The following is a 10,922-nucleotide window of genomic DNA, read 5'->3' as shown; positions in this document are numbered from 1 at the left end:
GCAATATTAAGACGCTGTCTGATGCTCAAGGGTGGGCAATAGAGGTTTTCATATATTGTTTAAATTTGTAAAAGTGACAAAAAGAACTAAAATTACCAATACACTTATTAAAAATTAGAGAGGAGGATGGAATGCAAAGTGAGAGGAAAAGGAGCTAAATCTCATTTTTTTTTGTAGCAGAGAGTCAACAGCCATATCTAAATTAAGAAGTCAAGCACATGTTTATGGTTTGGGAGGTAAACTATCAGAAGTGATGTTTGAAGAGTGGGGAAGGATGGAGTGGGAGACAATTGCTTTCCATTATAAACCTTTCTTTGGTATTTGATTTAGTACCAGGTCTAAATGTCTAAAGACGTTTAGATATGTCTTTGAACAAATATAGACACACGTGCGCACACACACACACACACATTCATACACAAAAGGCTCTTAGGAAAACTCATCAGCTCCCACCAGGAACCTCTCAGAGCTCCAAGAGCAAGCAGCAGGCCAAATGCTCAAAGGACAGCTTAGAGTTGCATTGCAGAGGAAGCAAAAAGTGTTTCCTGGAGGTGTTGGGGCTGCTTGGTAGTTGGAGTGTCACATTCCCTAATGAACATGCAGGAAGGGGCTAAAACACGTCAGTAGCTTCTCACCAGAGTGGATGGCAAAAGCTCGTTTCCTTTCCATGATGGTTGCAGCGCTGAACTATTGACAAAATGCTGGAGTATCTGGGAAAAAGGATCTGGCCCAGCAGGACAGAGCTAATCCTAGAGATTTCCAAATGACTCCACGCTCGTTAATATGTATTTTGTTTACTTAGGCCACTTTTCCAATTACCTGTCAGAATGTGCAAATCCTTCCTCCCTGCTTAATCAGATATGCTCTGGAGATTAGAGAATAGGATAATGGTATCAATATCATAGTAATGATTATGCTATCAAATATCAGTGAATGATATCCACTATCAACACCACCACCCTCTACTAATGCTCTCCCCTGGTTTGGTGAGAACTCTGGCTCCACATGGATGAACTGTGTACCAACAGCCTAGAAAACATGATCTGATCCAGGCCTTAAAGACTTTTCCATCTAGAACATGGTGATCCTAAGGAAGGGCCAAGGCAATCATGTGAGTTCAGGAGAACCGGGGCCCAGCCTTGGCCGGGACAACTCCTGGCTGTGTCTCCCAGGGCAGGGAGGCAGTCGAGGGTGTGTTGTCAGGTAAAAACAGGAGAACACGTTACTTTACACCCATGTTATCACACACCTGGGCTTGTGTGGGTTCTGATGTCCTGCAAGCTCATATAAGATGCAGCTTTGGGGAAGCTGAGCAGGGGTTAGGTGTCAGTGTAGGAGACACTGCTCACTGTCTGTCCATCTGCCAAGTGTCTGTGTTTGTCAGCTTTAAAGTTGTATGTGTTGGTTATTAGTTTTCTGATCAATACTGGCCTTAATCTAGTCTCATGTTTCTAATTTCCCACTTAGATGTTTTTAGCAAAAAGGGCCTCATCCATCCATCCACTCTTTTCCTTTTCCCCCTGCTCCCCAACCCCCTGCCTCTCTCTGTCTCTCTTTCTTTTGTCAAATGCAGTTTGAGCACCAGTTATTTGCTAGGCACCATGCTAGGAATGATTACAAGATCCAACAGGAGGGTGTCCATCCCTCGCCGAGCTGGTGCCCTATGGGGAGAGCTCACTCCAGTGTATCTCTCCAGGGTGCCACAGGGAGAGTCATCCTACGGTTCTCACCAAGACCGAGGGCATCCAGAGAACATAGTGATGAACTGGGCTGGGAGGTAGTCAGAACATTAGGAAGGATTTTCATAAAGGAAGGGAAATATATGCTGAGACTTGCCAGATGAGAACATTTCAAGGATAAAAAAAGATGAGGAATGAGCCAAGAGATGACCCTCCGGGGGGTGCTCTGTGAGAGGCCAGAATGCTGAGTGGAGGGTGGCTGTGAGGGGCAGGGCATGGGGCTGGGAAAGCAGGCAGGGCCTCAGAGGAGGAGAAACCACTGTCTGTGCTCCATGTGGCCACGAAAGTGACAAGTTAGGGGTCACCCAGGCAGAGAGGCACGGTTCAGAATTAGCACCCTGGTTTCCGGCCTCCTATGCCACAGTTCTTGAATGTGAAAATATTCAGAAGTATTGCAGCTGGGGGGAAAGACACAAGGGGTTTTTGCAGGGGAAGGTGATGGAGGAGAAGAAACAGAAATTGAGAGAAAAATTGACAACAATTACAATTCACTAGATGGATTGACCTATATAATGTTAACTCTGGAGCATTAAATATTAAACATACTTTGCATGTAACAGGATTATGTTCAGAGTATTTAGAGGAAAAAAAGCCAAAATCCTTTCTGTTTGCTTGTTCTTACTCTCAGATTTTCAGGGAAAGCCCAGAAAAGACCTCAGGAAAAAGTTTTGTTCTATTTTGTTCTTGGTCATTTTCTTTCCTCTCATCACAGGCAATCAGGAAGCTGAGGAATCATCTGGAATGGGCGGGGTTACATTTCACTGAACAGGAAGATGGGATGCTTTTCTCTCCCAGGACTGCTATTGCCTCCCACCCAACCCCGTGCACAGAAGCTCTAACATTCAGGTTTCTGGTCCAGGCCCCCAGCCAAGTCCTTTAAGGAGGCCTGGGCTCGGGTCCAGGAATCTGTTGTTACATCAGCTTCTGGCATGATTCTGTGATTCTGGCAGAAATCACCATCCCCTGGGAATCCCCTGTGGAACAAACCCAGACCTGGGGGAAGGTGGGAGTTGCCAGAACAGGGGTTGTGGAGAGGCTGTCTGGGGTGAGTGGAGGGGAGGGATGAGGGGCCCACCCCTAAAGCTCAGGGGTAGCTGGCTTCGTGGCTCCATGATGGCCAAGCTGTGTGGAATGGCCAGGCTTGATAATGCCAGGTCGGGGAGAGCTGCTGCAGAAACCGTGGACTTGGGTGCGGGGAACCAAGCAAGCTGAAAGGCTGAATTATCTAAAGAACCTGGGTGGGAGGAGACTGGTTGTAAGTGCCCCCAGTCCTAATGTGTATGCATGCCAACAGATGGGAGCACTGAGAATCTGCATTCTTGTACAGCATTCATACGATTGCACTTAAAGCATTCACAGCCTAATATCTCTGGGGAAAAGAAAAGTCTTCACAAACTTTTAAAACTCCTAACAACACAGGTTTGTCAACAGTATGGATTTCTTCCACCTTAGCAAGCCTGTGGAGAGAGAGGTCAGATTTAGACGGGCTTTGTAAGTAGTCTCTCCTCCCACAAGGTCAGAAGAGGCTATTTTACAGTGGTTCCACTTTTGAAGCCCAACTGGACTCCACAGACTGCCAACCAGACCCTCCACCCAGATCCACACAGTCTGAGAGGATGCCTCGTTCCCAACTCTGCATGACAAAGGGCATCTGCCCTTCCTCCTGACCACTAATGAGTCCCTTGAAAACAGTCTCCCAATCCACATTCGCAGCCTTCTTTTGGCCACAAGCTAACTACCCAATTATTTTATTTCCCCAGCAAAGCTCCTCAGTCCGCCTGGAATCCACATTCAGGACCAGGAGCCTGTGTCCAGAAAGCCTCAGGAGTCTGGGGGATTTGCCCTCTGTCTGCTTCTCCTGCTTCCCCTCCCCAACTCGGACCTGACCCTGGATTGATTGAGTCCCCAGCTTGCCTGTGGCTGATGGATCACTTCGGGGGGTCATGCAGGACTGTGCACTGGAAATAGTTGGAGGGTTTGGAGAGATCTGGGGCTGGGAATTGGAAGACCTGACTTTATGCAGGCATCGTCATTAACTGGGTGAGCTCGAGGATGTTGTCACCTCTCTGAGCCTCTAAAAACCCAGAGGCAGGAGAATGGATTGGCCAGTCCATTTTAGCATTAAGCCCTCTGATTCTACAAAGTGACCAGGGAAGAAGAGAGATGGGGCACCTTGCTGGACAAACCCTATGGGTGTAACAGTTACTCCCAGGTTCTCTCTGCTTCAGGAAGGTCCTCAAGATTGGGAAGGATTCTCAATTTCTGAACCATGGACCACCTGCCCAGGCACCAGTGGCCCCTAGGTGCTCCCTAAGTACTGGGCCCCAGAAGCCCATCCACAGAGGCAGGACTGGTCCCAGTCATTTCCATTTCCCATGAAGGGCCCAGCTCTAGAGTCAACTCTGTGCTGGAAGGCCAGCCCAGGAGCACCAGTGAGACATCCGGGGACAGCAGAGAATCCAGCAGAGGAAGGTCCTTCCACTTAACTTTCTTCTCTGGAATATGAAGTTTCTGTTTAACTGGTCAGTTACCCCAGGTACAGAAGCAGCTTCTGGCCCCCAGGGACCCCCAGCGGTCCTCAGCCCTGAGGCATCTCCTCAGTGGGAGAGAGTCTCGTGTGGGCACGAGATGCTCAGGGAGCAGCAGCACAGGGGCCCAGCCTCCCTTGGCCCTGTGACAGCAGGTCCCTGCTGAAACTAGCACAGGGGCCGCAAGGCCTCATTGTGAGCTTCCAGGGAGCTCCTGGGGATCTAGATGTTGGTTGGGGGCCTGGCGAGGGGGCCATGGTGGGCAAGGGCAGCCTGGGTGTTATATCCTTGGCACCACCCTGGCCCCTGATAAGCCACAGCGCTTCCTCTCACCTATAGTGGACTATTGCATATTTATGGAACACCAGACCAAAACAGCTTCCGGGGACTGAGGGCCACAAGTCTCTGGTCGCCTGTAAATGCGACACTTCTGCACCTTTTGGCCTGAATTAAGGCCCAAATGTTTGCATGAAGTAAGTCCTTTCCCTGCTAATCACTTGCAAAGAAAGGCAACAGCTATTCTTTTGAAGAAGGCTACACTTGTCACTGGGAGAGCAGGAAGGCCTGCTCGGCCCAACCCAGAGGTGGCGCCTTAGATTTCCAGGGGTGTTGGAACAACGTTGTATATAAATTCCGAGATGGGATTTGAATTCCTCCTTGTGAGTTACACAAATTCTGAGGAAGTGGAGGTGGGAGAGGAGAGGAAAGGGGAACAGAGAAGCAGCAGAGGCCACAATTCTGTGCCCCCTAGAATCTCCCCTTGTTCAGCTGTCAGGATTTCTGTATTTCCTCTGACCTTGTCCTGTGTCCACATTTGACAGAATCTGTGTTTCCTCCCCTTCAAATAACCCTAGCTCTGGCACTTACTAGCTGTATGACCTTGGGCAAGTCAAGTAACAGTTTTATGCCTCAGTTTCTTCATCTACACAATGGGAGCAATAATGGAGAATTGTTGTGAGGATAAAGATCTAATGTATATAGAGCAGTCAGAACAGCACGCAGCCCATGAGCACTATTAGCCATTTTGATTATTATCAGAGTTATTATTATTCCTCCCCTTCCTCAAATTCTAAGTCCCCCTCCACCTTACTACTAAAACCCCTCTACATAAATGCACATGCACAGGTATATGTGTATGTCTATATATGGAGAAGGGGCTGAGGGGTGATCCCTGCTCACTGGGCCCCTCAGCCCCCAACCACAGTCTTCCTCCTCTTCCACCATCATTGCTTCACTCCCACATGACAGGCCATGGAGAAGTGAGGCTGTCGCATTTTAGGAAGGGCTGCCTCCTGCATATCCTCAAATCCCCTGTGCCAGGAGGGGCCTCCGGGACAGACGCCTGCATTGACCTCCTTGCTCTTCACTTGCTGAGCTGGTGCAGGCAGGTTGCTTCACCGTGCTGAGTTCTGACTTTGTATCTGGAAGATAAGCAGATGCTAACACCTGCCTCCTAGAACTTTTTTGGAAATACCCATTCAGAGTCCAGAACAGTGCCTGGCACATCATAAGACTGAAGAAATGACTGCTCTTCTTGTTATCATCATTTCCAGAAAAGCACACCTTGAGACTGCAATGAGCAGGCAACAAACCCTTATAGAGTGCTTCCTCTTGGCCAGGCACTGTGCCCGAATGTCCTGCATGTGTAATTTAATCTTCACACTAGCCCTATGAAGGAGAGGACTGCTATCGCCCCCTCCTTCAGAGAAGGAAACTGAGGCACTGAGAAGTTAAGGAACTTGTTAGCAAGTCACATAGCCAGCAAGTAGCAAGCCCCATATTTGAGCCCTGCTAGTCCAAAATGTGTGTTTGAGGAGGCACAGGGGCTCCATGTGCTCACACCTGTGGCTTTGGACAGGACATGACTTTGGGCAGCTCTGACCTCTGCATTCCAGGTTCTTATCCCTCATTCCATATCTGGGCATGACCTGGGCTCAAACTGAGCAGGATCACTGTGCAGGGGGCTCCCTGGAATGATGCTGCACCCACGGGGTCTCTCACTGCAGTCCTGTGGTTGCAAAGACACTTGCAGAAACGGCTTCTCCTGGCCCTGCTGAACAGAGAGAGCTGCCAGCTTTCCTGTCCTGATAGCCTCTGGCTTCCTTCTGTCATGGGGGAGGACAGGAGCGGGAGGGGGGCTTACAAGGACTGATGAATGGAGGGAGGTGACTCAAGGGGCTTCTGTGAAAGTGCCCTGTATGGGCCTGGATTGCAGGCAGGAATGCAGAACGCTTTCCCTCCTTCCTCTCAGTAAGCAAAGCTAGACCCAAACTAGTCTCTAGGACAGAGATTTAAATAGATTTAAACAGCTGGTTAATGGGACTCTCTTTTTCACAGAATAGGCTGGCTTTTTCATAGATGAGGACTAGGGTAGGGTCAGGGAAATTCAGCAGTCAATAAAATTATTATTGAGCTGCCAGACAGCAGTGGTCCGAGGCCCCAGGCCTGTGTGGCATCCAGACAGCCCTTTGTGCCCTTTCTAGACATCCCCCTCCTCAGGGTTCAGGGACCTGTCTGGCTGCTGAGCTCCCAGGAGGTCCAAGGGGTGTGATCTCCCTCCCTCTCTACCTCCCTCCCAGGCCCAGCCCAGGGCTGGCTATAAAGCCAGCCCAGCCTGGCTCTCAGCACATCCAGCTGGGACCCTCCTGGAGCCTCCTCCGGGAACACATCCACTCTCCTCCTTCTCCTGAGCAGCACCATGCAGCCCCTGTGGCTCTGCTGGGCACTCTGGGTGCTGCCCCTGGCCGGCCCCGGGGCGGCCCTGACCGAGGAGCAGGTCCTGAGCAGTCTGCTGCAGCAGCTGCACCTCAGCAAGGTCCCTGTCCTGGGCAAGGCCGACGTGGAGGGGCTGGTCATCCCTGCCCACGTGAGGGCCCAGTACGTGGCCCTGCTGCAGCGCAGCCACGGGACCCGCTCCCGGGGGAAGAGGTTCAGCCAGAACTTCCGAGGTGAGGCCCTCCCTCCCCACTGCACCCTGGTCCTCGTGGTGGGGGAGGGCTAAGACTGGATGTGCCTGCTCTGGGGAGGTGTCCACAGGACAGTGAGGAGAGATCATGAACTGGGACTGGGCCTGGGCCCTGGTCTCTGTTTGGACTGAGGGCCCCACCCCTTAGGGCCAGGAGAAGCTGTGTCAGGCTGGACCCACTTCCAAAGCCAAGGCATCAGAACAGAGAGAGGTGCAGAAGAGAAAGTAAAGCCAATGTGAGAAAGCGGCTGTGGCAAGACCCTGGCACAGCCTCAGGGAGCTCAGGTAGCATCAGGGATTCTCGGGTTCCATTTTCATACTGCAACTAGTGGACTGACTTTGAGCAAATGGCTTTAGAATCTTCTTTTTTGTTTTGTTTTGTTTCTCTGTTTGCTCCTCTGGAGCAACAGTTGGTGTAACTATATCTGACCCATCTCCCAGCGCTGTGAATATTAAAGTGTGTTATTCTGGATAGAAATGTGTAGGAACAATACTAAAGTAACACCGAGCTATTCAGCTTTAGGGACCCAGCCATCCTGAATGCTATTCAGCCTCTTACATCCCTGGGCCTGGACTCACCTCCTTAGTGCCCAGAGCTAGACCCAACGCCAGGTGCCCCCAGGTGAGGATTCTGATCCTCAACATCTCAGCTGAGGCAGCCCTGTCAGCCCTGCCAGCCTTCCTGCTGGGCAGAGATTGTTATAAACAAGGACCAGACCCAACGGGGGTTTGTAGGTAACTGGCCTTGGCCCAGGGAGACAGAACAGGGGCTAGTTTCTCCCTGCCTGGCCACCACCTCAGTGTCCTTGCACCCTCCGAGCTCCCCTGGCTCCCGGAGAGGCCCTGCTCACCCTGTTCGTGTCCCCAGAGGTGGCCGGCAGGTTCCTGGTATCTGAGGCCTCCACACACCTGCTGGTGTTCGCCATGGAGCAGCGGCTGCCGCCCAACAGCGAGCTGGTGCAGGCGGTGCTGCGCCTGTTCCAGGAGCCGGTCCCCAAGGCCGCGCTCCGCAGGCATGAGCGGCTCTTTCCGCGCAGCGACCGCGCCCGGGTCACCGTCCAGTGGCTGCACGTCCGCGACGACGGCTCCAACCGCACCTCCCTCATCGACTCCAGGTGGGGAGGTGGCGGCTGGGGTGTGGGGGTAGGAGGAGGACGGAGGAGGAGGGAGAAACAGGGAGTGGGCCAGGCGCGGGGTGGGGGCAGAGGGGAAGAAGGGGCCACCTGGCAGGGTGTGGGAGAGGCACTCCCGGGGCTGTCCTGAGCCGTCCCAGTCCCCAACTCTCAGCGCCAGCTTGTGTCTCTGTTGTCGCAGGCTGGTGTCCATCCACGAGAGCGGCTGGAAGGCCTTGGACGTGACCGAGGCAGTGAACTTCTGGCAGCAGCTGCACCGGCCCCGGCAGCCGCTGCTTCTGCAGGTGTCGGTGCAGCGGGAGCACCTGGGTCCGCTGGCCTCCAGCGCCCACAGGCTGATCCGCTTCACCTCCCAGGGGCCGTCGGGCGCCGGGCAGGGGGAGCCCCAGCTGGAGCTGCACACCCTGGACTTCAGGGACTACGGGTAGGCCCAGGGGCAGGACTCTAAGTAGACTGGGTGGTCCAGGAGCACCTTGGCTGGGATGCAGACAGCTTCAGGATGAAACTGAGTCCCTACTGCATTTTAGAGTTTCTAATGGTAGAAATGTTTACAACCCAAACATTTTATTGAAAAATAATTTCAGATATTTCCAATGGGTTTTTTTTCACAAAGGGTTTTATGTTGCCACTAATACACATACATTATTGTAATCATGTTTTCACCCTACCCCTTTCCCTCATTAATTTTGAAAAATATTAGCATTAATGGGGTTACTAAGGTTAAACAGCTTTCCTTTGGCCTTAGTGGATTTTTTTTCTTTGTGGGACAAGTTTGCTTTTTGGAGTGGATGGGGCTGTGTAGTAGAGTGGTTAATAACCATTAACCATTAATATGTTACTAACAGGCCTTTGGAATCAAACAGCCTGGGTTCCATTTAGCTCTGCCTTCTACTGGCTGCAGGACCTCTGGCGTGCCACTTAGCACCTTGAGGTCTCCATGTCCTCGTATGTAATAGGGATAATGCTGAAAGTGCCTCAAGGTACGTCTGAGGATGAAATGCAGGTATCCTCTAAGATAATAATTGTAAAGTACCTAGTTCAGTGCCTGACATATTAGGAGACCTTTAATAAACAGTAACTGATTTATGTTTTGGTTATGTTTATTCATTCAGCACTTATCACAAATATCAGTTTTTTTAAAAAAAATGAGAGGTGGATAATAAATCTCCCTCCAGCTGCCCCACTGGGCCCCACCGGGCCCCACCCTGGGCCCCCTGACCTCTGCCCTCCCAGCTGACCTCTGCCTTTGCCTCTCCTTGTCTCCACAGAGCTCAGGGAAATTGTGATCCTAAGGCGCCAATCACTGAGGGCACCCGCTGCTGCCGCCAGGAGATGTACATTGACCTGCAGGGATTGAAGTGGGCTGAGAACTGGGTCCTGGAGCCCCCGGGCTTCCTGGCCTATGAGTGTGTGGGCACCTGCCAGCAGCCCCCAGAGTCCCTTACCTTCAAGTGGCCATTTCTGGGGCCGCGACAGTGCATCGCCTCGGAGACGACCTCGCTGCCCATGATTGTCAGCATGGAGGAGGGAGGCAAGCGCAGGCCCCAGGTAGTCAGCCTGCCCAACATGAGGGTGCAGAAGTGCAGCTGTACCTGGGACGGGGCGCCCGTGCCAAGGAAGCTGGCGCCATAGGTGTCGGATATAGCCATGGTGGCCTCAGACTAAGACACGTGCACCAAAGCAGGTCTTGATATAGGTCTTAATTTTCTACTTAGTAAGTTAGCCCTGCCCCAGCTGAGTGTCCCTATTTTACCTTTCCTGCATGTTCTTCTGTTTCTTGTCCTCCTGCCCATCACCCACCCTAAGCACTTACATGAATAACTAATACAACCCTGATTGCTGAGCTATGAGAAGGAAATCTCAGCCTCCTTGTTTAAAAGATGTAGCCGAGCATGGACAGATTGTCAGCTGGGAGCTTCTGTTCTCTGACAAATTCTCAGTTGAGTATGGGCTAACAAACTCTACAATGAGAACTGGGGAAATAAACTGATTTATTCTATTACATGGTGAATTAAAACAAAACAAAACAGAACAAAACAAAACAAAATCCCTCTGTTTCCCTTAGGTAGGGAGGAGGTCTTAAAAAGAAGCCCCACTCACCAAAATGTTGACCAATTCTGGGCTTTTGTAAATATACTCAAGTGCCTGTTTCACTGAGAGAGTGCTGGGAGGGAGGATGAAGGGCTTCAGGCTTGGGGCAGTGGACAGGGAATCAGGGCACCTGGTTTCTGTATCTAATAGGATCATAAGCTGTGACCTCAAGCAAATGTAGAAGACTTTCGGCCACTATTTCCTCTTAAAAAGGAGAAATTGGGATTTCTCTCTAAGATTTCATTGCCCTGGGGATGAGACAGCCCTAACCTCACCCACTCCTCTGCTCCTCTGGAGACTGAGCATTGCCTGTGCATATTTCGGTTATTTCCCCCACCGTTTTAGAGAGCTTAACACTGGAACCCACATGTATTTACATATTTTAACTTAGCAAAAAAAAAAAAGAAAAAAAAAACAATTGAATGTAGATAATCTGCTGAAATAAAATAAAAGTAATCTTTCACTC

General features: G+C 51.0%; 1 protein-coding gene across 1 annotated transcript; it reads left to right on the top strand.

The window, feature by feature from the left end:
* Window positions 1-1,593: 1,593 nt before the first annotated feature.
* Window positions 1,594-10,922, top strand: LOC105084027 (left-right determination factor 2). The gene is made up of 4 exons (XM_074351689.1): window positions 1,594-7,215; window positions 8,101-8,347; window positions 8,547-8,789; window positions 9,634-10,922. Exons 1-4 carry the CDS (start codon window positions 6,966-6,968, stop codon window positions 9,995-9,997), a joined length of 1,104 nt encoding a protein of 367 aa, XP_074207790.1. The 5' UTR covers window positions 1,594-6,965; the 3' UTR covers window positions 9,998-10,922.

The sequence above is a fragment of the Camelus bactrianus genome, chromosome 23 (genome assembly GCF_048773025.1).
Source record: "Camelus bactrianus isolate YW-2024 breed Bactrian camel chromosome 23, ASM4877302v1, whole genome shotgun sequence".
Classification (NCBI taxonomy): Eukaryota; Metazoa; Chordata; class Mammalia; order Artiodactyla; family Camelidae; genus Camelus; species Camelus bactrianus.
This window is presented reverse-complemented; position numbering and strand designations above follow the sequence as displayed.

Bases quoted from the DNA above. Each gene is read 5' to 3' on its own strand.
- LOC105084027 (XM_074351689.1), top strand. From the start codon at position 6,966: ATGCAGCCCCTGTGGCTCTGCTGGGCACTCTGGGTGCTGCCCCTGGCC. The intron at 8,348-8,546 runs GTGGGGAGGTGG...CTGTTGTCGCAG, and splicing joins ACCTCCCTCATCGACTCCAG to GCTGGTGTCCATCCACGAGA. The intron at 8,790-9,633 runs GTAGGCCCAGGG...TTGTCTCCACAG, and splicing joins CTGGACTTCAGGGACTACGG to AGCTCAGGGAAATTGTGATC.